Source organism: Canis lupus, chromosome 23 (genome assembly GCF_003254725.2).
Source record: "Canis lupus dingo isolate Sandy chromosome 23, ASM325472v2, whole genome shotgun sequence".
NCBI lineage: Eukaryota > Metazoa > Chordata > Mammalia > Carnivora > Canidae > Canis > Canis lupus.
In genome coordinates, this window is record NC_064265.1 from 26,913,233 (window position 1) to 26,941,161 (window position 27,929).

The window sequence follows — 27,929 nt, forward strand, 5'->3', positions numbered from 1 at the left end:
CAAAGAAGTTGTTTTCTTCCATCCAAAGTGATAGAAATTGGTGTTAATTATAGAATTTTATTTCAGAGACAGTGATAGGTGTAAGCCTATGTTACATGATTCAGTTCATACAACAATCTCATAAAGTTGGTAGAATAACATTTCCATTCCACCAGTAGTTAACAAAACTTAAAACTCAGAAAGGTTAAACATTTCCAGTATCAGTAAATATAGCAAAACAGGGATTTGAATCCATGTCAGACTTGATAGTAACTGGGTAAATAAAGTAAATTGGAGAAAGAGAAGTCTTTCTCTTTTATCAAATAGTGCCATAAAGTGTAATGTTTCAAATATGGATTTCTCCCCCTAAAAGTTATGTCCATGTTCTATGGATTCCTACCTTTTAAACTGTAACACAACTACGATCCTAATTTTCATGGTACTATTAAATGTTATTCAGTGTTATTAAGTGCTATGAAGTGTTAGCATTGCAAATGAATGAATACATAAGCCTCTCTGGTATCTAATTTTTTGGCTGGATAAAAATGTCATTCAAAGTAATATCAAACTAGGGGAAATTATAATCTAGCCAATGCTGTTTTTAGTGTTTAAAACAGAGGAAGACTTGGATTATGAGTGACGCCTTTTAAACACAAAAGAGTTGATTTAAGAACTAGTCAATAAGTAGATCTTCCCTATATCTTATCACATAGCTTAATATTTTTGAAAATGCTTTCTTATATATTTTATTAGATTGTGAATTTAGCTTTGTCGTTCAAAATATTTGGGGATTGGTTTGCCAAATTGCCTTTGAAATTATTAACATGTTTTAAGCTTTCAAAAATACCTTCTGGGATCATTAAAATGATGTTGAGTTTACTTTGATGATGAAGTAGTCAGCAAGTATATACATATCACACAGATTATTAGTTTTCATGATTATTGTAATAATATTGTTGGCAGTTAACCCAAAGTAGTAAACTCTTAAGTTTGTACAGGTTGCCTGAATTCCTCCCACCCCCATTCTTCACCATGCTTTTTAGTCTTTTCTGGAAATATGGAAGAAATGCTCTAATCTTCAACCAGTCTTTTTTATGATCACATGTCATTTGTGCTGGTGTCAGTATTCCAAGCTGTTGATGTTTCTATACTCTTAACACTTCTCTGAGTTATTTGAGGTCATATGTACTCTCCATCATAAAACAGTGCACATGTACACACTGTACGCACGTGTATGGTCATCCGTAGGTACTCACAGTTACTAGTGTTGAACCCATAACTCTCAGCCCCATCTCAAGTATACCCACCCAACTTCCAGCTGGCTTCCATGCAACTTGGAATAGAAATAGGGGAATGGGGATCCCTGGGTGGCGCAGCGGTTTGGTGCCTGCCTTTGGCCCAGGGCGCGATCCTGGAGACCCGGGATCGAATCCCACATCGGGCTCCCGGTGCATGGAGCCTGCTTCTCCCTCTGCCTGTGTCTCTGCCTCTCTCTCTCTCTCTGTGACTATCATAAATAAATAAAAATTAAAAAAAAAAAAAAAGAAATAGGGGAATGAAGAAGAGAGAAAAACCAACTCAGTAAACACTCAGGAGAGAATTCCTCTATAGTTTCTCCATGCCTAGAAATGGCACCTCTCTTTTGTTCTTGGCAGTGCTTTTAGATTTCAGCCTCAGATTTTTAAGTTTGCTTCACCATTATTCAGTTTTCCTTGAAGATCTATAAACGAATGTATGTACTAAATGTCATTGTGACTTAAATGGCTTTTGGGTGTTCTGAAACAAAGAAGATACTGTCTAAATGAAACCAGCTATTTGTGCAGCTAGAAACTGGTGGTGACTTATTTTTTATGTTCCAGTCATGTATTGTTTTTTATTTAGCATATATATATATTTTTCACATCTTTCATTTTTTAGCCCTAATACATTTGAGGAATATGTATTGGGAATGTAGTATATTAATCCATATTAGTAATGAAAGCTTTCTCATTTTTCTTGATAGTCACATAGTTTTGCATTGTTTATAATGTAATTTATTTTACCAGTTCCCCTTTTATATAACATTTGGATTATTTTTAATCTTGCTAATAGAAAATAAATTGAGATCCAAGAAAACAAAAATTCTGCTTTAGTGGACATGCAAAAATTTTAGAATATTTGTATTTGTAATGAATTATTAAACAAATTATTGTCTTTCCAGATAGACTAAATGTCTTCTAAGTTCTTTGAAGGAATTTTAGTGGACATGTATATATAAGTAGGTGTTGGGTAAACAATGATATTTTTAATAGAGATGAAGTATCTTGTATACTCAGAAATAAAGCTGATTTTTTTATACTTATAATCACATATAAATAAATGATTGAAGTTATATAGTATAGCAAAATGTTGTAAATGCTGTCCTAAATTTCAGACGGAGCTGAAGTTCTTAATTGGTCTCTTAGGTCTTAGCTAGCATGTTAGCCTTTTTTCCCCCTAAGTTTGAATGAGATACATAATTGACATACAATAAATTACATATACTTGAATTGTACTATGTCTTAAGTTTTGGCATATGTATATACCTATAAAACCATCACCATAATCAAGGTAGCCAACATTTCCATCACTCTCAAAAGATTTCATTTGCCCCTAACCTCTGGTCTGTTTTGTGTCACTATCGGTTAATTTTTATTTTTTAGAGCTTTATATAAATGAAATCATACAATATGTCCTCCTTTTGTATAGCTTTTCTTTTCACTCAACATAATTATTTTGAAGTTCATCCACGCTCTGGCATATATTAACAGTTTATTCTTTTCTCTTGCTGAGTGTAGTATTACATTGTATCTATAAAAACAATTTGTTTATCCACTCAACTATTGATAGACACTTGAGTTTCCTTTTTTTATCCATTAAAAATAAATCGGCTATGAACCTTTCTATACAAGGCTTTATATGAAAATAGGCTTTCTGTTCTCGGGTAAATATCTAGTGGTAAGGTCAAGCCATCTGGTTAACTTCTAAAAAAAAATTGCCAAATGTTTCCAAATTTGTTGTATCATTATATATTCTCACCAAGATATGAAAATCTGTTTTCCACCAAAATTTGGTATGATCAGTCTTTTCTAATGTTAAAAATTCTGATAGAATGGATACACGGTTATCCATCCCACAGTGTATCTCATTGTAGTTTTAATTTGCATTTCTGTGGTGACTAATGATATTGAATATCTTTTCATATGCCTCTTGGCAATCTGTATATTCTCTTTGGTGAAATGTCTTTTCAAATGTTTTTGCTAGGTTTTTTTTTTTTAATTGTTTTTCTTGCTCTTGAGTTTTGAGAGTTCTTTTTATGTTCTGGATACAAGTATTCAATCTGTGTTTGTGTTTTCATTCTCTTAAGAGTTTATCTGAAGAGCAGAAGTTTTAAATTTTGTTGTGTTGAATTTATCAATTTATTCTTTTATGAATCTTGGTTTTGGTGTTGTATCTAAAAAGATATCTACTGAGGTGTTCTTGTATCTTCCTAGAGGTTTTATAGTTTTAAATTTCACATTTAGATCTATAATCTGTTTTGAGTTAATATTTACATACTATGCATGATATATACCACAGATATTCAGTTAAAATATTTTTTGAAAAAACTGCTTCTTCACTGAATTGTCTTTGTATCTTTATGAAAAATCCGTTGATAATGCCTGTACCATAACTGTTGTGATGCTATAGCTTTATAATTCTTGATCACCAACTTTTTAAAAGTTGTTTTGAGTAGGACCTTTTGTTTTTATATAAATTTTAGATTCAGCTTTTAATTTCTAGGGGAAAAACTGGATTATGTTGATCTGTAGGTCACCTAGGCAAAAATTAACCTCTTAACAATATTGAGTCTTCTGACCCATGAACAAGTTATAGCTCTTTTATTTAGGACATTTTTTTCTCAGCAAATTTCATAATTTCACTGTGGATGGCCTTTTATATATTTTGTCAGATTTACCTATATTTTATAAATTTGTTTCTGCTATAAATATTTAATTTCAAAATATGCTAAATATTCTGTACTGAGGGTTTTTTGTTGTTGTTGTTGTTGTTGTTGTTGTTGTTGTTTTGAGTACTCTGTCTAATGCTCTAGGAAATAGGAGGTTTTCACCCTAGCTGGTAGGAACAGGACACTTCCTTGTTTGCAACCCAAGCACTGTTCCTTCACAATCCATATATTTTCACTGGGGGTGATATTACCTACAGCTTGGCAAAATTTATATTTTGGTTGTGAGCATATGTGTGTGTGTGTGTGTGTGAGAGAGAGAGAGAGAGAGAGAGGGAGAGATCGATCAGTCACATTATTACAATGATTTATGTATGGCCCCCCAAAGGGCCAAACTGGAGAGATTAGGTACACAGTGGTATTAAAATTTCATGAGGGTAGTTGGGGGGGGGGGTCTCTAAAACCTCCTGGGTCAGGGTGATAAGAAAAAGGTTGAAAATTATTACTTTAATTACTTTGGATGCTTCTTTTCACTAGACTCAGTATTTTTATACACGTGCTGCTTAGTACTTAGCTGAGTACACAAGGGGATAATCTGCAGATCTATGGGATTTCCTAGCTGTACCACCCTCTCTCTGTTGCTGTCTTGAGAATTCTAACCCTTGTATTCCCAGACAGTCAGCTCTGTCTCCTTAACACAGGCATATATGCCTATTAAAATATACATAGCTCTGTAAAAGCCATTGAAAATAACTTTATTGATTGAAACAACTGACTGACATTCCACTGGATTTTTCACATTTACACCTTACTTATGTATTTGTGAAATAGAGTTTTCTGTTCTAGTCTAGCAGTATTTTTGAAATAGAAATTCTGTGTATTAGTTTTCTAAACAGTATTATATTGGATAATTAAATTGCCCAATCATAGATTGCATTACCTTACCTTCTCTTATTCTAAAAGGACCTGGTATTGATACTTACTTTTGGGGGTACCTGGCAGGCTCAGTCAGTAGAGCATATGACTCTTGATCTCCGAGTTATGAGTTCAAGCCCCACATTGGAAATGGAGCCTACTTGGGATCCCTGGGTGGCGCAGCGGTTTGGCGCCTGCCTTTGGCCCAGGGCGCGATCCTGGAGACCCGGGATCGAATCCCACGTCGGGCTCCCGGTGCATGGAGCCTGCTGCTTCTCCCTCTGCCTGTGTCTCTCTCTCTCTCTCTCTCTCTCTCTCTCTCTCTCTGTGTGTGTGTGACTATCATAAATAAATAAATAAATAAATAAATAAATAAATAAATAAATAAATAAATAAAAAATTAAAAAAAAGGAAATGGAGCCTACTTAAAAAAAAAAAAAGATATGTGATTTTGGGGTTTAATTTTTTTACTGTGAAAAGCAAGTGTCTGATTACTGCTAAATTTGTAGAAGAGAGCAAATTCAGTGTTTAAAATAGGATTTTGTGTGAATTTGTCTTTTTAATATTACTACTGATTATGACATGAATTAATACTGGATTCTAAACTTCCTAGGGCACCTGGGTGGCTCAGTGGTTGAGCATCTGTCTTTGGCTCGGGTCGTGATCCGGGTCCTGGGATTGAGTCCCATATCAGTCTCCCCACAGGGAGCCTGCTTCTCCCTCTGCCTATGTCTCTGCCTCTCTCTGTGTGTCTCTCATGAATAAATAAATATTTAAAAAAATAAACTTCCTAAATAGAATTTGCCTCAGAGCAAGAACCAGTGCCTTCCATTTTGTAGTACAGTTAGTATTGGAAAGGGATGTTAGAAATCAAGTAGTTAAATCATCTCTGTTAAAGATGAAGCAAAGCCAAAGCCCTTGGAGTTTGATTTGGTCACTTATATTTAGAAGAGATACGGGCCCAGTTTTCTTAATGTCCAGTTTTCTCTGTTAATGTTGTCTCCTCTGGTTTATCACCCTTCAGTTCTGCCTTTTGGCTTAGTATTACAAGAAATTTCTTGGCTTTTCTCATAGCTATAAGTACATAAGCTCTTAGTAAGTACTTGCTAGCTTGATTTGGTATAACTTGGTATGTTAGTTCATTCCCTTGACAAATTAGTCCCAGTTATTATGCTGGGTACTGGGAAGACTGGTACTGGGTACCAGTTATTATGCTGGTATGTTCAGTGAGACATACTATTTTCCTCTACTTTTCCATGCTCTTTCCTGACTCAGGATATCAGTTGTGCCCTCACGGTCTCCACCTCCCTTGCCTCATCTTCAGTTTCTGTTCATTCTTTAGGTTGCCCCTAATGGTAGGCAGAATTCCTAAGATGGTCTACAGGAATCTCACCTTCCCCCCACACCATGTGCATTTCTGTATGATCTTCTGTACTATAAATATGGTAAGATAGCACTCCTGTGATTAGTTTATGACATCTGGCACAGTTGACTAGGAAAGTGAGATTATCTGGGTGGGCCTGACCTAATTACATGAACTCTTTAATTGTGTATTTAGAGTCAGAAACAAAGGCATTAAGGGTTTTGATGTGAGACAGAGTGTCTCTTGCTGACTTTGAAGGGGGAGCACAGGTAAGGATTGGGCAGTCTTTAGGTACAGAGAAGGCTGGCTGTCAAGAAGGAAAACTGAAAACTCAATCTCACAACCACAAGTAACTCAATTTTACCTAAATGAACCTAAAAGTAGATTCTTCCTTAGGTCTTTTGATGAGAACAGAACTCCCTGACACTCTGTTTTTAGCTTTAGAAGAGATCCTGAGCAGCCACACCACGCCTGGACTTCTGCCCTACAGAACTGTGAATTAATAAGTGACTGCTGTCTTAAGCTACTAAGTCTGTGGTAATTTGTTATGCAGCAGTAGAGAACCAGTATAAGTCTGAAATATCTCTTTTTTCTGGAACACCTTTCTTGGTCCTCCAGGTAACATTATAGATGTCCATAGCTCTCTAGATGTTTGTAGCACTCATATTAATTAACCTGTGTCTTGTTTAGTACCTTTAGCTCTCTGGATATAGGGACCTGGTTTGGATTATTCCCTGTATTTATACCCAGCCTATCGTAAATAATAAGCATTTAAAAAGTGTTAGAAGTGAATAAATAAAAATAAGATACACTCCCTGACTTAAACAAGTTTGTATCTAAAGGTGTTTGGCTATGTTGTGTTTGGGTATTCTTGTTTTTGTGTATGGGATGTGTTTGGGTTTTGGTGGGTGGCAGCAGTCTGCTATCAGTTGCCCAAGTACAAATGAAGTTTTAAACTGGCTTCTTCTTTCCATGGTCATTTTGTCTTGCATCCCCTTTAGTACTTGTTTAGACCTATTTAAATCATTTGACATAGGAAGGGTAAGCTCCTTGAGAAAAAGAAAAAGAGAAAAAAGCATGTTAACTTAAAATGCATGTGGACAAAGGCACTCTTAAGAAATAACTTTATCATTTGCAGGATTCTGTTGATGATCTGTCAAGAGCATTGACTTTAACAGGACAATGGGGTGGGAGACAGACCTATTCTACACAATTCTTTGCCAAGGGGACTAAATTCCATCTTGCCTGCAATGCTCAGGAATAGAAGTTGGTTCTAGGGAAGGCATTTAATAAATGAGTTTCCCTGACAAACTACAAAGCAGCTCTACTATTATTATATTAACATCTAAATCATTATCAGTAAATAAAAGTAAAGTTTGCAGGATTGCTGAACACATAGCACAAAGCAACACAGGAAAAAATGGAAACTTCACAGGTGAAGAGGGGATGCTGGGAGCTGTCACTCATTGGTAAGAACTGCCTAATAAGCGAAGTGTATAGTTTTTGATGACCTGGGGTTCACTTTTCATGCTGCCAGAACAGTGGAACATATATACTATAAACAAGTCTGAATAGCTGATATATTGGTAATTGTGTGTAATCCAAAGTACCCGTAATAGCCAGAGTCAGATTTGGGAAAGGAAACTTCTTGTTCCATCCCACCCCAAATCATGTATTTACAAGAGAATATCTTTTATTTGAATTACATAATTATAAATCATCTACTATTAAAGGGAATGATTTAATTAATAGATTAATTAGTAAATATTTTCCATAAAATTACAGTGACAAAACCTTGAGATACATTTTTCCAATCTTAGAATTACTTATTGAGTAAAACATGTAAATTACATAAATATTTTAAACTAATGTACCATTGTTTTCTTTGGTAGTTTTTATACACAATTAAGGATTTGAATATTACTTACCAAAGTGATTTAAAAAGTGTTCTCTTGTACAAGCTCAATAAATTGATAATAAATAAGTTAATCATTTTAAGATACATGTATTTTTGTATCTGAGAAAAATATGATTTACAAAGTGCTTTATGTCAAGTTTTTATCATTAGTTTGGAAGATGAATGTGTACAGTATTTTGGTTTCTGTTTACATAGAAACTAGATTACATTAATTGTTTAGTTTTTTTAAGATTGTCTTACACAAATTTCTGTAACATAATTTCTCTTTTTATTAATTCCTTTATAAAACCAAATTGGTGGTTGGGGAAGGGCATAGGTGCAGGGGGTGAGTAGCTTCCTTTTTCAATTTTCAGGTGAGTTGTTCAGTTTCATTTTGAACGTTAATTCGGGAGAACAAACGTGGCCAAACCAAGAAAGGAAGCTACTGTTCTTATTCTTAAGCTGGAATATCATGTCAGAGCCTGTGTCTTCTGCCAATTTTTTTATATGCTTTTCTTTTTAGTTCAGTTGTATTTTAATTCATATTTTGTTTTATTTTAAAGATTTTATTTAGTTATTAGAGAGAGAGAGAATGCCCAGAAGCAGGGACAGGGAAAAGCTGACTCCCCTCTGAGCAGGGAGCCCAACATGGGGCTTGATCCCAGGACCCTGGAATCATGACCTCAGCCTGAGGCAGACAGTAACCCACTGAGCCACCCAGGTGCCCCTTAATTGATATTTTAGAAGAACGATTGTCCAGTGTTTTTCTCCTTCTTTCTTTTAATCATTTAAAAAACTGTTACGTATAACACACTCAAAATACATAAAACAAATGTAAACTATTATGAGTTATTTAAATGTAATCACTACCCAGATTGAGAAACACTGGTTTTGCCACAAAGTGCCCTTGGTGCCCAGCTTATGATCAGAACTGTTTATTCCCACCCTGCTGTGTAGCCGTTTATCTGACTTTTATAATAGTCTCTCTCTGTTTTCTTTTATAATTTTGCAACTTAATTATTCTTCTCTAACCAGTACAATTTAATTTTGCATGTTTTTAAATAAATGAATCTTACAACATGTATTCTTTTGGTCCTGGATTCTTTTGCATGACACCATCTTATTTCAAAAATTTACCTGTGTTGTGTGTTATTTGTAATCCCACCAAATGCATACACCTTATCCATATTCTGCTATTGATGGGTGGTTGGGTTTCCAGTTTTGCCTGTTAAGAACAATGCAGCTACTCATAAACATGCCTCTGTTGCACATGAGCATTTCTCTAGGGTATAGACTTAGGCATAGGATTTCTGGTGTATAGTGTATGCATATATTCAGCTTACAGAGAATGCCATATTATTAAACAATTTATACTCCCATGAGAACCCTATGAGATTTCTTGTTGCTCCAAAGTTTCGGACACATTCTTGGTTTTTGGTGTTTGTCGGACTTCTTTATTTAGCCATTCTGTTATGTGTTTGTTATCTCATTATTTGTAAAGTTTGAGTTTTTTTGATGACAGTGTCAAGTACCTTTTGAGATGTTTGTTAGACATTTATATAGTCTTTTTATAAAGTGCCTATTAAATCTCTTGTCCATTTTTCTTTTGAGTTTTCTCATTAATTTACCATTCTTTATACATCCTAGAAATAAACCTTTTGTGAGTTGTGTATGTTGCAGATGTCTTCTCCCATTTCAAACTGACTTTGCGCTCTTTCTTGGGTCATTGAACCCCGGTCTTAATGTAGTCAAATTTTTCAGTATTTTCCTTCATGGTTAAAGCTTTGAACTTTTGATATCTTACAAGGTCTTGCTCTAACCTGAGTATTAAAGATAATATCCTTCATTTGTTTCTGAGAACTTTATCATTTTGCTCTTTACATTTAGCTTTATGATATAGTTGCAATTAAATTAGGCATATCATAATGAGAGGTAGTGTTTTTGTTTTTTGTTTTTTTTTCCTTTTCCAAATGGGTACCAAGTTGTCCCAAGACAATGTAATTACTCATATTTTGTTGAGCTGTTCCTCATTTTTTGAGTTTTGAGAGTTCTTAGTATATGAATGCAAGTTCTCTGTCAGGTATATGATTTGCAGATGTTTTCTTCTAGAGTATGCCTTGTATTTTTATCTTAACATGTTTTCCTCAGAGCAAAGGTTTTTCACTTTGATGAAGTTTGACTTCAACTTTGTGGATTGTCCTTTTGGTGTTCTGTGCAAGAACTCTTTGCCCAACCTACCCATTTTCTCATATCTTTTCCTCTAGACATTTAAAAATCTTAGATTTGACAGATCTACAATTCTTTTTGAGTTAATTTTTCTATTTAGTGTTAAGTATAGATTGGCGTCCATTTTTTGGCATGTAGATATCCAGGACCATTTGCTGGAAAGGTTATATCTCCATTTAATTGCCTTTGTACATTTGTTTAAAATCAATTGATTAAATTTGCATGGGTTTATTTCTGGACTCTTTATTCTAGGTATGTCTTTTTTTCCTCATATTACACTGCCTTGATTACTGCAGCTTTATAGTAGTTATTGAAATCACAGTCTGAGATCCCCAACTAAGTTCTATTCACTCAGAATTGCTCTGGCTATTCTAATATATTTGCCTTTCCATGTAAATTTTAGGTCCTTAATATATATAAGGAATCCTGCTGGGATTTTTATTAGAATACCATGAATCTATAGATAAAATTGATGTTTTAGCAATAATGAGTCTTAAAATTCATGAACGTGTTGTTTCTGTTCATATAGGTTTTAAGTCTTTCATGAATGTTAGTTTTCAGTGTACAAATGCTGCATTTTAGGTTTATAATCAAGCATTCTTCTGTTGTGTGTTTTTTTTTTTTCACTTTCATTCTCTGATTCTTTCATTTTGTAAATGCACAGTCTTTAAAATTTTTTTTCAGGGGTGCTTGGGACACTCAGTTGGTTAAGTGTCTGCCTTGTGCTCAGGTCATGATCCCAGGGTCTGTCATTATGCCAAGGTCTGGGATCAAGCCCCATGTCAGGCTCTCTGCTCAGCAGGAAACCTGCTTCTCCCTCTGCCTACCACTCCCCCTGCTTGTGTGTGCATGCGCTCGCTCGCTCTCTTTCTCTGTCAAATAAATATAGTCTTTAGAAAAATTTTATTTCCAGTTAATTGTTATTACATGGAAGTATACTTGCTTTTTGTATATTGACCTTGCATTCAGCAACTTTTCTAAACTCATTCTTGGATTTTTTTTAATACATTTTCTCCGTAAACAACATGCCATCTATGAGTAGAGACAAATTTTAGGTTTTCTTTCCCAATCTATATGCCTTTTCTTTTTACTGACTAGGACTACCAGTCTGAGAATGAGTAGGAGTGATTTATTTCACTCTTTCACCATTAAATAGGATATTGTTTGTAACTTTTATAAATAACCTTGAACAGATTAGTTACCTTCTATTCCTAATCTGATAAGAGGGTTTTTTTCCCCCTTCAATCATGAAAAGGTGTCATTTTGTTAAATGTACTGATGTGGGTTTTTTATTTAGTCTGTTAATATGTTAAATTACATTGGTTGAGTCTAGAGTTATGATCTCAGAATAAACCCCACTTGGTTATGATACATTATTCTTTTCGTGTATTACTGGATTCGCTTTGCTTATATTTAGTTAAGAATATTTATGTCTATGGTGATGAATGATACTGTCTATAGTTTTCTTGTAATATCTTTGTCTAGTTTGGGTATTAAAATTAATAACATGTTGGTTTCATAAAGTGGGATGTAGTCCCTCTTCTGCTTTCCAGATGTGCAGACTGGTATTATTTCTTAAATGTCTAATAGAATTTATCATTGAAACTATCTGGGTTTGGAATTTTCTTTCTCCAAATGTTTTTACCTGTGAGTTTAATTTAATAGCTGTAGGACTACTTTTTTGTTTTTCCATAAGTAACATATGTATCTTTGAAGGACTTAGTCTTTTCATCCAAATTGTAGAATTTTTAATGTTGTTCATAATATCCCCTTAGTCTTTTTAATGGCTTTGAGGAATCCCCCCTTTCATTCCTGATACTGATTCTGTCTTTTTTTCTTTTGTGGTTCTGGTTATCAATTTCATTGATCAATTAAAAATTTTTTTGACATACTGTATTTTAATTTTCATTTAGTTAGAATATTTTCTGATGTCCAGGGAAATTTCCTCTTTACATGAGTTATTTAGAATTAGTTTTCTTTTTTTCTCTACTATTAGAGTATCATCTTTGATTTCCAAATACTTAGGATATTCCAAGCATCTTTCTGTTACTGCTTTCTAGTTTAATTATGTTATGGCCAGAAGTATATGCTTGTATGTTTTCAGTTTATTTTAATATCTTAAGGTGTGGTTTGGAACTCAGAATATGATCTGTTTTGATGAGTGTTTCAAATGCAGTTGAAAATGTATTTTATTGTTAGGTAGAGTGTTCTATAAATATCAGTTGGGTTTAGTTGGTAGTGTTGTTCAGGTCAACTCTACCTTTGCTGATTTTATCTGTTGTATGTTCTGTTGGTTATTGGGAGAGACATGATGAGGTTTATTATCATTGTGGATTACCTATCTCTCCCATTATTTTTATTAGTTTTTGCTTTTGTATACTATAAAGCTCTAATAACATAATGATGGATACATATTATAATACATTTGTCCAAATCTATAGCCTTTACATCACCAGGAGTGAAACCCAAGGTAAACTTTGGACTTTGGATGATCAATGAAGTGTCTGTATGGGTTCATCACTTAAAACAAATGTTGGGGGCTATTGATAATGGTGAAGGCTATGCTCGTGTGGAAGTAGGGAGTACAGTGCAAATCTCTGCTTTGCCCTCAGTTTTACTGTGAACGCAAAACTGCTCTAAAACAATTGTCTTAAAATTTTTTTTTGTAAATATTAAAAATGAGGGGAAGAGGTGGCTTTTTTCCTTGCTGCTGGCTGTTGTTTGGGGTGAACTAGCTTGAGATGAACCTATACCCACTGTGGTTATGTAGTACCCACTGTGGTTATGTAGTTGTGGTTGGCAGAGTAGAAAGGTAGAATTTTTGAGAGACCCCTAGATGGTGTCTTTGAGTTGCTAAATCAACCAGCTTTGTCCCTGTCCTAGGTAAGCGTAAATCTTTTATTTTTTTTAAGTCCTTTTTAATTGGTATTCTTCCATACTTGAAACCTACAAAGGATACAATTAAAGAACTAACTATAAACATTAATTTTGTGTCCTGAAAGATAGTGCTGCTTTACAAATCTCACTAATAATATATTGAATTAAGAGAATAACTTTCTCTCTCTTCCTGCCTCCCTTTCCCCCTTCCCTAGCTTCCGTAGAATATATTCATTATTGTATTTTTTTAAAAGATGATTAAGGGGCATGAAAAATCTCCTTGTCTACTTTCATCCAAAATGATTGTTACTCGCAAAAACTTAACATTTCTAGTTACTTTGCATTTGGAATTGTGCTTCTATTTGACTTTAATTTTTATCTATCTTATGAATTTTGTCCATGAGTTTGGTCAATTTAAGCCAGCAGATTATTGAGCATCCATTGTATTGCTCTGGACTTCTGAAAGTTTGGATTGCATTTGTAGTGGAGTGATTAGGTTTTTATAAAGCATCCCTTGTCATGTGTAAGATACATTATTTGAATTGAAATGTTTTTTGTTTTTTAGTTTAACAAGCAGAATTAACTAATAATATTGTTTAAAATATAACTGATTGTAAGTTATGTATTCATTGGTGAGTTGTGTGGTAGAATATTCTTGCTACATGTTTTCAGAAGCTTAGGAGTTTAGACATACGTACCTATGCAATGTCTCTAGCTAGTATTTAAATATATGCAATCCTGGATCTCTAGTTATTGCAGGAATGCAGGTTTTCTTTTTTTTTTTTTTTTAAGATTTTATTTATTTATTTGTGAGAGACATAGAGAGGCAGAGACACAGGCAGAGGGAGAAGCAGGTTCCATGCAGGGAGCCTGACATACTCCATCTCCGGTCTCCATGATCACTCCTGAGGCGGAAGGCGGCGCTAAACCACTGAGCACCACCCCCCCCCACCCCCCCCCACCCCCCCCCCCCCCCCCCCCCGGCCTGCCCTCTAGTTAATGCAGGTTTTCTAAAGGGATGGGAAGAAAGATAGCGTGCTTTATTACCTAATTATTCCTTAGCCATTCCTTTTTCGTTCTGTCCGACTATAGAAAGAAAATAGAGAAATGCATCATTTATGGGCTATAGTGATAGTTCTGTTCTATTTGTAGAATAAACTAGATTTCAGCCTCCCAAGGTGTGCAGAAACAAAGCCTCCAACCCAAATTGCTGAGCAGTTTACTTCCAGCAGTTCTGCTGCTCTCAAGATTCTCAAGAGAAGCCACTAACTGGCCTAGCTTTGAATAAATAGGGATTGAACTGATTGCTTACATTTAATTGTAGTTGTCAGTAGAGCATTTTGATGAAGAGCATGAGTTTGGAGGCAGTTTCCGCATCTTTAGAAATAATATGTTAAACTCTACAATAATTCTGCAAAATAAAACCGCTATTGCAAGTGCTTTATGCATTGTCTACCACAAAATAAAGATCTGTAGGGTTGCCCTCATTTTCTGAGATACTCTTCCCATTCCACACTGCTACTGTGATACAATATGTTGATACAGTATTTGTACATAAAATATAACTTTTTTTTTAACCTATTCTTACCTGGTTAGTACCTGAGAATCTAAGCAAAATTGAGTCCATCAGAGCACTATTTTAGGGTTTTGGAATGAAAAGACTTCTCTTCAGACTGCTGAAGTTCTAAGAGTAAATCTAAGGATCTATGATGGATGACTTTGTTTCCTACTATGCAGGAAAGTGTTGTTGGTGAAGATTAAAAAAAAGAAGAAAGCTGATGCATGGAAAAACAGATAAAAGATGGTCCTGAATGTTTCAAGGGTTTGATTCTTAGTTGTTCCTGTGGCCTAGCCATCCCCTTCCTTATCTAAATTTTGGTTGTTTGGTACTCAGTCCCAGGAGGTATTTTACTACTTTTAATAAGTATATTTTTCCTGAACTGGTTTGATTTAGACATCTGTCACTTATACCCAGTAATGATATCTAATATATGTATTTAATAAATAGTAACTATTAAGAGAAGTAGACTAATGTACTTAGTTAAAACACTTTTTACTTCAAGCTACTTTGCTCTGTTAAATGCTGATGATTTTTCATCTTATAATCTAAAACCTCCATAGAAGTTTTCAAAGTATTTCTTGGGAAAGAATCATAGCATACATCTTAGAACTGGTTTTTGATTCCTTTAAGGAGAGTTGTCTGTACCTAGGAATTTGGATAGCCTGTGTGTTAGAGGCAATTCTAGAATCTTTGTTCTAGGACCTGAACGTCAATTATAGAAGTCTTCTAAACCTACACATTAGAATATGATGATTAATGGCAGGTTTTCTTCATTAATATTTTATTTTGTCTAAACTTCTTTTTTTTTTTTTTTGTCTAAACTTCTATAGTGCCTATGAGATACATTTGAGCCAGGTGCTATATGGACATGAAATTAGTTTATTTTCTCTAGATGTTTATTACTCAATTATGAAGCTGTGACATAAACCCAAAATTGAGTAATTACCAAAATGCCAGTTGTATGCTACAGATGATAATGTCAAGGTAGAGAGATATGAGTGTACTAACATTGGCCTGAAGACTTGGTGAAGGAACTAGAACTTGAACTGGGCCATGAAGAGTAGAAGGGATTTGAGCAGGGGAAAGACATTCTGGGCAAACGGATCAAAGGTGAAAGATGAAAGTGTGCAATTACTTATTCTTTTAGTAGAGATTAGCTGTTGTGGTTCCAGCTACAAGTTAGTGGCTTTTGAATATCAATTTATGGGGGTGGAATGGAGATGATTGGTGGTGATGACCCACTAAAGGCAATTGAGCAGGGAAGCTAATGGTTTAATGAATGTGAAATTGCCTTCCAAATTTGATCTGCTAGCATATAAACCAGTTGGATCTCTAATATGCTTTGAGGATGAGAGGATAAGGTTGGAGGGCTGTTAGTGAATTTAAAAATGAAGTTACCTAAAAAGACAATCTAAGGATTTTTCCAAATAGTTGTAAGTATACAAAGCATTACGTCTATACCAAAGTAACTAGAATTCTCTTACTTGAAGCAGCTATAGACATCCACCAGTACCCTACAGAACCGTTATCCCCAAAGCTGAGATTCACCCTGGAGCTTCCTTGAGTGCAGTTTTGAGAACAGTCAGGCATCATAACTTATTTATGAAAGGGTAAGACAGGATTGGATCTGGTAAAACCTAGGTTAAGTACAGCTGAGCTCTGTGGACCTGAAACTGAGCTCCCTGAATATTACGTATGAAGGTTTCAGTCTGATAGCAGTACAAATAAAAGAGAAAGGGAAAAATTATTAAGAAAATTATGATAAAAAGTTCATAAGAAAAATGAAGTCAGGCCACAGAATTTTTTGAAGAATGATTACTTGTTTTTGTTTTTAAAGATTTTATTTATTCATGAGAGACACATAGAGGCAGACACAGGCAGAGGGAGAAGCAGGCTCCCTGTGGGGAGCCTGATGCGAGACTCTATCCTAGGACGCTAGGATTATGACCTGAGTGGAAGGCAGACGCTCAACCACTGAGCCACCCAGGTGCCCCGGAGAATGACTAGTTTTAAGCAGACCATGGTTAAATGGATAATGGAGCATTACAAATAGAGGCTGTATGATAAGTTAACAAATAGCACATACCTTGGAGCCCAAGTGCCTGTACTTGAATACTGATTCTGCCACTGCCATATGATCTTAAGTAAGTTCCTTAAATCTTTCTGTGCCTTATTTCTTTATCTGTTAAATAAGGAAACACATTTAGTTCTTAAGCCCTGCAGAGTAAATAAAGTGCTTAGAGCAGTGCTAGCATGAAGTAAGTCCTAGGTAAGTGTTAATTGTTGTGACTGCTAGGATTACTGTTCTTAAATTACAGCTCATATAAGTGAATAGTTTCAGTACCTGGACAGGGGCAGAATTACAGAATTGAGTACTTGCTATGAAGGTCATAGTTGAATGCGTATATGTGAATGAATTCTCACAGTCTCTATTTATCCCTATATAAACGTTCTATTTCACTTTATCATTTCTAACTTTTCTCTTTTCCTCCCTTATAAAGTTCCTTTCCTCTTATTCCAGCCTGATCCTAAAATCTGTTTTACATTAAAAGTTTTACACAAAATATTGAGAATGTACAGGTGCAGTTTTTTGTTCCCAGATTTTACTTAAGTTACATCTAACCCTTTTCCTGGCCTGTGCTTGGGATCCACCATGGATTCCCTTTTTTCTCACAGCCTCATACCCTAGGTTGTGCAACCTTGTTTGCCTGTGTTTTGTAAACTGCTTCTGGAGCTCACTTGTAACACAACATACAAACCAAAATATAATTCAAGATTTTTTGTAATACTTTTTTAAAAAACTTTAGCTTGAAGAAATTGTAGACCAGAAATTGCAGCAATTGTACAGAGAGATCTTTCCTTTCCATCAACCAGATTCTTCAAATGATGACATCATACTACAGTATGATTATCAAAACTAGGAAACTGATAATGGCACAATTCAACTAATTTAAAGTAGAGACTTCTCTTGGATTTCACCAGGTTTTTGGCATTCACTCATTTGGAGGAGGAGATGATGTGGTAGTGGTATAAGAAAGATGTTAGGGTTCAAAAGCTGACAGCCAAGAAAAAATTCTTGAGATGTCTTTGGTTTTATTAAAGCATGGGGACAGGACTTGTGAACAGAAAGAGCTGCACTGGGATCATGAGGAATAGCCCATTATATACTTTAAAGTTGGGAGGGGGTTAGGGTTAGCATTAAGTCTCTCAGGAATTTTGGAAGCAAGATTTCCAGGACCTTGAGGGGGCTAGCTATTGTTAAGAAAAGGTCATTTATTACTCCTGCGTCATGAGACCCCTTGGATATATATATATCGATGGGTTACATGCTTGGGGGATGATTGCCAACCTGTATCTTGGGGGTGGACGGGGTAGAAATGAAGGAAGTTTCCAAAGGAATTTTTATTTGTTAAAGTAGGCTTACAGGATCCTGGGGGTTGAGCTAAGGTTTCCTTTTGCTTTTAGCAAGGTATTAACATCTAGGCAATTGAGTCACTAGAGGAATGTCACCCTCCCCGTTTCAAGGACTTGTCAATCAATGGCAGGAAGGAAATTTAATAATTTTTCTTCTATTTCCCACATCAGTAGTAATGGCAACATCCTTGTGAATAACTTTATGACATTTTGTCACATGTGTAGGTTTGTATAACCACCACCATGTTTAAGGTATGGAACTGTTGCATCACCATAAAGAGCTCCTTCATGTTCCATTCACTTGTGTAGCTCTTCTGTAAATTACCAGCCGGCGTATGCCTGTGGCCCAACCCCAAGTGGTTAGCAATCACTGATCTTAACCCATCTACTGTATATTATCTTTTTTCAGGATAATTGCTTATAAAAATTATAGCTAAAAAAATAAAAAATAAAAAAATAAAAATTATAGCTGTTTTTTGTTTTTTATTTGGGGAGAGTGAGGAGTTAGTTTTTTGTTGTCCTAATCATATGCAAAAAATGTCTTTTCTGAGTACTTATATAAGAACTATAAGAAAAGTGTACTTTAAAGTATATGATCAAAAACTGATCAACTTAACATTTGTTGAGTCTGGTGTGTATTTATAATTTTAGTTGAGATTATTTTAGGAATACTACATTGAGATGCAACAGTTTCTTAAAAAACTGAATATCTAAAAAACATTCTTTTTGTAATGAGTACCTAGTATTTATGAAATACCTGGTATAGTAAATTATTTTTAGAATTTTTAGTAAATAGCTTTACAGTTGGTTTAATGTTATTTTTAGGGTTTTTTGTTTTACTTTTTGAAACATGTACATAGTAATAACTCCAAACAATACCAAAGGCCACAATAGTGAAAAATAACTCTTTCTCACACTTTAAACCCTAGTCTGCCAGTTTACTCAGAGATAATCACTGTATTAGTTTCTTGAGTATCCTTTCAAAGTTATTTTATGCATATTCAGGCCTATCATACAATTGTTTTGAAGCCTGCATTTTTTCATTTAACACTGTGATTTAGAGACTTTTCTATTGACAAGGAACATTGAGGTCTGCTTGTTATTTTAAATTGGAAGCATAGTGTGATATTGTGATTTATAATATAAAGTATATATTTGGTCTTCATTCTTGCTTCTGGCACTGAGTTCCTAAAAACCCTTGGAATTTCCTGAGAGAGAGAGCAATGAGGGATGTCTTTTTTATGTTAATGAAGTGACTTTGGGAAAGCTTAGAATGGGTGCTTAGATGCCTTTGGATCCAGCTTTGTGATTTGAGGATGAGGACTTTCTGTTCCCTTTTGCCCTAGTACCACCACCTCTGGGGAGTAGAGGAGCTGGAGATTAAGCTCAGTTTCCAGTGGATGGTGTTTTAATCAGTCGTGCCTATGTAATGAAATTTCTATAAAAACCCCAAAGGAAAGAGTTTGGAGAGCTTCTGGGTTGGGTAACCAGAAACACACTTTTTACTACTGTGCTGGCCTCCAAATGTTACCAGGTTGTAAGTTCTTTGTTAAGCATCTCAGTGTTTCTCTAACATCTGGCTGTTGATTTGTATCTTGTAATATCCTGGTAATAAACTGGTAATCTACTGAGAAAACTGTTTTCCTGAACCCTGTGAACACTGTAGCTAGGTGGGAGCCGGGGAAACCTGATTAATAGCTGATTGAAGTACAGGTAAACATCCTGGACTTGCTATGGGCATTTGAAGCAGGGTGAGGTGGGATGGGGGGTGGTTATAGGACTGAACCTATATCCTGTGGGATCTATATCATAGTTGATAGTGTCAGAATTGAGTTGAATGGTAAGACCAGCTGGTATTATGTAAAGCTGGTATTGGAGCACTGCCTGGATCTGTGGAGGGAAAAAACCCACACAGTGGGATTGGATGTAGAACCCATACATAGTATTTCATTTTACGGATGTACAGCTGAAGTCCTTTCATCTAATAGCTTTCATAACTGGTAGTTAGTAAGCTAATCAGAGTCTGACAGAGGGAGCCATAAAGAGTGATCTTTAAGCATTTTACTGTAACAATGTATATTTGCCAGCCATTTTTTTTTTTTTAACTGAGCTGAGACTTTTTTTTTGTTGGCAGCGTGGAGTCCATTGTTCATTGTTATCTTCCTTGTATGAACCCTACCCTCAGTACATTTTCTGTAACCCATTTTGGGTTTCTTTAGGTGATAGGAGAATTTAGCCACTTAAGAATCAAATATCTCTGTTTACTGTTTGCCTTAGTGATTGAATTCTCAGCCACACCTAATTCAATAGTACTTTTTTTAGTAGCTTGCCATTATTGAGTCTTTATGTGGTGTTCAACCTACTGATCATAGAAACAATTTTTTTTCATTCCATTCTATCAGTTTAAATAATATTTAAATAAATCATATAATTAGGATAGCAGGTATAATTTGCACAAACAATTGTGGTAACAAACATATTTTACCCTTGATAAATAGACGCCCAGTGGTAGGAATGAAAGTATAAGGGCTTATGAGTGGTAGCCTAATAGTCAAAATACATGGTGTGCCAAAGTCACCATTAGTTTTACTCAGGAAACAGAGAATATTGATTAATCATGTGAGTCAGTTAAATGAAGGTTGGTTAAGAACTTCTTGTGTTTCATTTTAGATAACCATTCCGCTTGGTGGGCATTTAAGTTATTTCCAGCATTTTCCTTCTTACAATAATCAATTAGTACACTTAATCATTTTGTTTGCATATATATAAGAATATTTTTATCTAAAACAAATTCTTTGAAATAAAATTAATATGTACAAGGGGATAGTCTTTTTATGTTAATAAAATTATTGAAGGAGATCTTAAATATTTTATGTAATTTTCAGTATTTAATTATAGTAAAATAAAATGTGATTGGTAGATTTATTTTTGTAAAATTAACCAAAGTGTTCCTTTTTTCCTTCAATATGATTTGTAGAGAGGAAAACTATGCTCATGAGTCATAGAATACATGAATAGTATTCAAGGTATTGAGTCATAGAATTCCAGACATCTCTCACACATAAATGACTCAATTTGTGCATGCACTGTGTATGTGTGGTTTATCCTTTGTAGTAGACATGTTTCTCAATTTGAGAAGGTCTGATCATATTTAAACACTCTAGGGAATTTGATATCTTAATGATTAACACTGAAAAGCCTTAAACCAAGGATCCTTTTATTAAAATGACTAAGACTGAATATAGTCTGAGATTTCGGGTGGTTCTTTGTTAGCTTTTTCAACAACTATTCAGTGAGTTTTGTGCAAAGCATTCTGTTTGCTGAGGTATATATTGGAATTAAAAAAACACGGTCTTGTGGAAATTAATTGAGGTTGGAGAGACAAGAGCTCTTAGCTTAGTAAACAACACTAATAGCCCCTATACCAGCTTCTTTTTACTGAAGCACCTGTTATGACTATAAGGACGAAAACAGTATCACAATATATTGAAATTATATAAAGAAGCCAGTGAAGAGCCAGTGATAATTGTATGTTCCACACATCTTTATAATACCTATTTATATGCTACTATTAAACCTTTTTTGGATTGCCTATTAATATTTTTAACCCCTCTTTTGACTAGCATAATTTATTCTCAGTTGTCTATTCGTTCTTAGAGTAATTGGGGTATTACCAAACGAGAAAATTATTACAGTGTGAAATCTCATTTTCTTAAATCTTGAAAGCTATAAATATTCTAATATGGTAAAAGACCCCAAAATACAATACTTACTTAAATGAGAACTTTATTTCTCTTAGTAGTATATGAGTTAGTGGTCCAGATTAATGGAGCAACTTTGTTCTCTAAGATTATTCAAGATTATGATGGTCTTCTAGGATATTGGTCTACCTCTGCAGGGTCAGAGCTGGCTCAGTTTCATTCACATCTGCCTTACAGCCTGTAGGAAATGGGAAAGCAGTAATCCATATGTAAGGTAATTGTCTTTTAAGTTGAAGATGACCTGAAAGTTGTGTCTACTTCCAACTCACATACCACACTGGTCCACAATAAGTAACAAAACTTCCAGGCAGATTTAGGAATATATTCTCTCACTGTGTGGGTAAAGTATCAGCTACAACTTTATTCCTGTGGACAAAGGGGAAGATAGATAATGGAAAACAACAGCGTATCACAAAACCTCTATCCAAAAAATTTCACAATAAATCTAAATAAATAGCTTTCACAGAAACAACACTCTTGTAACTTTAGATAAGGTGTAAATAGGAATTAAAAATCCATGAATGTGACTCTACCTCAAGATATTCAAGTTTCTTAAATTGGAGATCATTGGTATTTGGTGGGGGGAGGAGATACATGAAGCCTTGCATTAGATATAGCGTCTTTTCTTGAAGGAAGATTTGGAAGAGTATATATATTTTTTTCAGTTGAAGTATAATTAAATACATTACTATTTTATTAATTTCATGTATACAATGTAGTGATTGAACAGCAACAGTTTTATACATTTCTCATTGCTTCTGAAGATAAATGTATTCTAAATCCCCTTTATCTATTTTACCCATCTCCCAACCCACCTCCCCTCTGGCAACTACCAGTTCTCTGTATTTTAGAGTGTTTGTCCCTTTTTTCCTTTGTTCATTTGTTTTGTTTCATAAATCACACATAAATTTGTATTTATCTTTCTTTCACTGACTTATTTCACTTAATGTTAAACCTTTTAGATCTATCCATGTTGTTGCAAATGGCAAGATTTTATTCTTTTTTATGGCTAAGTAATAGTCCAGTGTGTATGTATGATACATCTTCTTTATCCGGTTATCTATGGCTTTCTCCAGTTATCTATGGATGGACACTTCATAGCTTAGCTATTGTAAATAATGCAAGAATAAACATAGGGGTGGATATTTTTTTTTGAATTAGTGTTTTTGTTTTCTTTGGGTAAATAATGGAATTACTGGATCATATGGTAATTCTATTTTTAAGTTTTTGAGGAACCTTCATACTATTTTCCAGAGTGGCTGCACCAATTTGCATTCCCACCAACAATGCAGACGGGTTCCTTTTTCTCCATATCCTTGCCAACACTGATTATTTCTTGTCCTTTTGATTTTAGTCATTCTGACATGTATAAAATAATATCTTATTGTGGTTTTAATTTGCATTTCTCTGATGATTAGTGATGTTGAGCATCTTTTCATATGTCTCTAAGCTTCTTTGGCTATCTGTAAGTCTTTGGAAAAATGGCTATTCAGGTCCTCTGTTCATTTTTTAATTGGAGTATTTGGGGTTTTTTGGTCATATAGATTGAGTCCTATAGATTTTTTTTTTTAAATTTTTATTTATTTATGATAGTCACAGAGAGAGAGAGAGAGAGAGAGGCGCAGAGACACAGGCAGAGGGAGAAGCAGGCTCCATGCACCGGGAGCCCGACGTGGGATTCGATCCCGGGTCGCGCCCTGGGCCAAAGGCAGGTGCCAAACCGCTGCGCCACCCAGGGATCCCTAGATTCTTGATATATTTTGGATATTAACCCATTATGGGGGATATTTGCAAGTATCTCCTTCCATTCAGTAGGTTGCCTTTTTGTTTTGTTGATGGTTTCTTTCACTGTTCAAAATGGAAGAGTATTTATTTTATATATTTACAAAGATAGGAAATATTTTAGAGCCACAAACAAAATTGACAGGAATTTTAAGAAAAACCTTAATATTGTTTTAAGGGATAAGTTTAAATCCCCAGAAAAATATTTTGGGGTACATGTGGAAACATTTTGATAGGCAAACCATTTGGTTTGTTAAGGTTTGTTTTATTTAGGTCAACAATTCCAAACTGTGTAAAACTGTGGAAGTATATTGGAAAATAGGATGAAATAAAAGAAATTTGCCTGTATATATCAGCAGCATAGGCATCTTTATTCAAGAAAGCCTAAAAAACTATCTCTCTGTCACTTTAGATTTTATTTTTGCTGTGCTTTAAAAAACCATTCCTTTAAGGCCAAAATATTTTTTTCAGGCTTTTTTTCCTCCTAGCAAGGTAATATTCTGTTACTGGGACTTACTGACTTAGACTAGGGTTATAGAATTAGTAAGTTGGTAGTTAATGATTTTTCTTCATTTAAAGTATACTGGAAAAAAAATGGACTGAAATTAATTTTATGTTAAAACTTATGTTCCACCTTTCCTCTTCTTACAGGACAATGAAAAGAGAACTCCACTGCATGCTGCTGCCTATCTTGGAGATGCAGAAATCATTGAACTGCTTATTTTATCTGGTATGGTAAAGTTCTAATTAATCAGAGCACATCATGCATATTTTGTCATAATTAATATTTATCAAACCTAGTTGACTTTATATTTGTTTCATAAGCTGAAATTTGTTTGTTCATTCTATAGCTAATCTCGTATCACGTCCCAGATACTGTTCTAGTACTTAGAGTATGTTGGAGAGCAAAGCAAAGATTATTGCCTTTGGGGGGGTATATACTCCAATAAGGAAAAACAGGCTGTAAATACAAGTAAATGTCATAGCATGTTAGGAGATGATAATTGCCATAGAAAAATGAAAAAGTATATCAGAATAACAGGGTGAGATGAACAATATATAGGCTCAGGCATTATATAGAATATTCATAGTAGGCCTGATTGACCACAGAGTAAGTATGAGAAAATTGTGGGTCTTCAAGGGGGAGGTGATGTGGCACAGACCAAGTGCAGTAGTGGAGGTAGTGAGAAATGATATGATTGTGATATATTTTATGACTGTTGCCAACAAGGTGTCTGTCTTTAAGTAGCTTTTATCGAACTCTTTTTGAGGGCCCATAAAATACATTTTAGAAACTTGTACTTTTATCTTTCAGTTTCTCCTAAACTGTTTAAGACTTTACTATGAAGTAATGGTAGAACTCTTTCTTATAGAATAACTCCTATTGTGATCAGACTGCCTATAGTCAAACAGAGCTTAGAAATATTTTTGTTGTAGCCAAATTATTAGAAATTTTATTTATTAGAAAATTCAAATGTGCTTAAATTTTGCTTCTGTTGCTAGATTGTAGATATACACATAATGCAATTGAAGAAATAGTATCATTCATTTAATATTTGGGAATAGGAGCACTTAGGGAATTTTTGAATGAAGATCTCATTCAGTAACCTAAATAGAGGGGTGCCTGGGTAGCTCAGTCAGTTAAGTGTCTGACACCTGATTTAGGCTCAGGTCATGATCTCTGGTCATGAGATCAAGCCCTACGTCCGTCTCCATGCCAGGCATGGATTGTACTTGAGATATTCTCTCTCCCTCTCCCTCTGCTTGTGCTCGCTTTCTCTCTCAGTCTTAAAAAAAAAAAAAGTCTAAATAGAATTTTACCATTTTTACATTTACGAAAATTCTAAAATCTGGATTTTATTACAAATTGCATGATCATATACATTTTTAAATATTGATCAGCTAATATTCTTTTTTTACTGAAGTATTATTATTAGTTTTAGGTATACAACATAAACATTACTCAGTGCTCATGTCAGCCCCAGCTGATTGATATTCTTATACTAGTTTCTTCATGAGTAACTTCATCACAGATGTACTTTCTTGAAGATATCTGTTCCTCTGTGGATGCTGCTGGCTCACTAGTTTCCAGCTTAAATTTATTAGAGATAAGAACTGAGGAGATGCAAGAGAAAAATCATATTTCTTCTTAATTGAGGCTTCTACTATAGTAACATGAATTGATGGGATATAGGTTATATATGGAATTTTCTTTACAAATATTGCCTAAGAAACAGTTTCTTTTTTCTTTAAGACATGACTATGCTAACAACAGTACAATTCCAGTTAAATTAATGTCTAGGACTTTGGATAAGAACTCTACTGCTACATTTTTTTTATTTTAACACAGTTCTGTTTTTTTACTTCCATTTTAACTTAAAGATTTTATGACTTAAAATGGAGGATTCTTTTTCTCATTTTTAATTTTTAACCTAGGAAAAACTTTTCAGATGCTCCATTTGACTTACTACATGGCTTTTAAAGTGAATGTTTGCATCAGGATTTATAGAAAGTTGACTTCCTGGTCTTTGTAAGTATGATAGTCAGATGAGCCTTATGAATTCACATGTGATAATATCATATCAGCTTTGATATGAACATTTGAGAGAATGCTTAATTTCTTTTAAATAACTCAAAGAGAAATAATATATAAAATTAGCTACCATACATGTATAAAAAAGCTATTTCAACTTTAAAAAATAATTTTAGTGGGCACCTGGGTGGCTCATTGGTTGAGCTCAGGTCGTGGTCCCGGGGTCCTAGGATTGGAGTCCCATGGGTGGCCTGCTTCTCCCCTCTGCCTATGTCTCTGTCTCTCTCTCTCTTGTTTCCTATGAATAAATAAATAAAATCTTTAAAAAGAAGAGGATACTTTTTGTATTATACTGTTTTATCAGTCTCAAGTAGCTGTTTTTAGGTGGAGTAATAAAATCACAAATTAATTTATAGTTTTCAGAATAAAATTGAGTTTTTACATTGGTCTCAAACTGTATTATTTCCTTGCTCCAAATTTCTTTTGACTTTAATTTCTATTACTCTCACATTTGTACACTCTGCTCTAATGCCACTGGCTACTGTCTCTGAGTCTTTGACCAGCTGCTTCTTTAGCCTCAAACTCTTTTTTCAGATAGCCACATGACTTGTTCCCTTACCTTTTTTCATGTCCTTGCTCAAATGTTAACCTCCTGGGTGAGGTCCCTGATCATTGCCACCGCTGCCACCATCTTTTCCCTCTACTGTGTTATTTTTCCTACTACTTCATGTTATCTGATAGCCTTTTAAAATTTTACTTAGTCATTTCCTATCATTCTCTCTTTACTAGAATGTAAACTTCCAAGACAAGGGAGGAGGGACAGAGGAAGGGAGAGAGTCTAATCAGGCTGACATGACAGCATGGAGCCTGATGTGGATGGGTGGGTGGGCGGCCTCCATCTCATGACCTCGAGATCATGACCTAAGCCAAAATCAAGAGTTAGATGCTTAACTGCCTGAGCCACCCAGGTGCTCCAGCAATATAAGTTTAGGCTTTGTTTACATTTTGGTTTCAGTTTCCCACGTCTTCAGTGGAAGTGAGAGTGGGAGAGGTGGGAATGCAGTAGGAATGTGGGGTTGTTAGGGGTTCAGGTAAGTGAAAAAGGGAAAAAAACAAATGATTTGTTTTCCTATGGAAGCAGCTCAGGCTCTTCTGTATACTTTGTTTCTCTTCAGACTACCACCTAGGCTCTAAGAAAAATTAAATAAATAAAAACTTACTTGGATCTGGAATAAAATGAGCTGGAATGAAATCAAAGGCTAAAAAAAAAAAAAAAAGGCTAAGCTTATGTGGAAGATTCTCCAGGATCATGTTAGGTCACAAAACAACTTTTCATAATTAAGATTGAAATCCCATTCCGCATCTTTTCAACCACAGTGATATGATACTACACATCTACAGTATTTCTCTAAAGTAAAAAATGAAGAAGATAAAAAGGTTGACATCAGTCTGTAGAGTCCTGTCCTTCCATGTTAATGTTTCAGGTTTTGATTATTCTCTAACTTCCTATGATGAGAAATTAGGAAACTGTGTTCTCTAGTTTGTTTCAGTCTTGTCTTTTCATTGTTAAGAATTATGACTTTACATTCTATTTTGTAATCAGAATTCCCACTGTTTTCACACACCCCAGTCTTTATTCATAACTTCTCTAGCCCTA

At 34.7% G+C, this 27,929-nt stretch overlaps 1 protein-coding gene and 1 long non-coding RNA gene across 14 annotated transcripts in view; one reads left to right on the forward strand and one right to left on the reverse strand.

The window, feature by feature from the left end:
- Positions 1–27,929, forward strand: part of ANKRD28 (ankyrin repeat domain 28) — a 189,396-nt gene that overhangs the window by 86,750 nt on the left and 74,717 nt on the right. For all 13 annotated transcript variants that reach the window (XM_049099578.1, XM_049099579.1, XM_025449105.3 and 10 more), the window contains one exon: positions 24,391–24,469. In XM_049099578.1, coding sequence (XP_048955535.1) covers positions 24,391–24,469 — 79 coding nt within the window. The remainder of the gene's footprint in view (positions 1–24,390; positions 24,470–27,929) is intronic.
- Positions 4,365–26,636, reverse strand: LOC112661192 (uncharacterized). Its single transcript, XR_003137492.3, has 6 exons — positions 26,456–26,636; positions 22,231–22,323; positions 21,970–22,135; positions 16,869–16,964; positions 14,269–14,307; positions 4,365–7,270 (listed from the first exon to the last, which is right to left on the reverse strand). It is a non-coding gene; the product is annotated as an uncharacterized LOC112661192 (long non-coding RNA).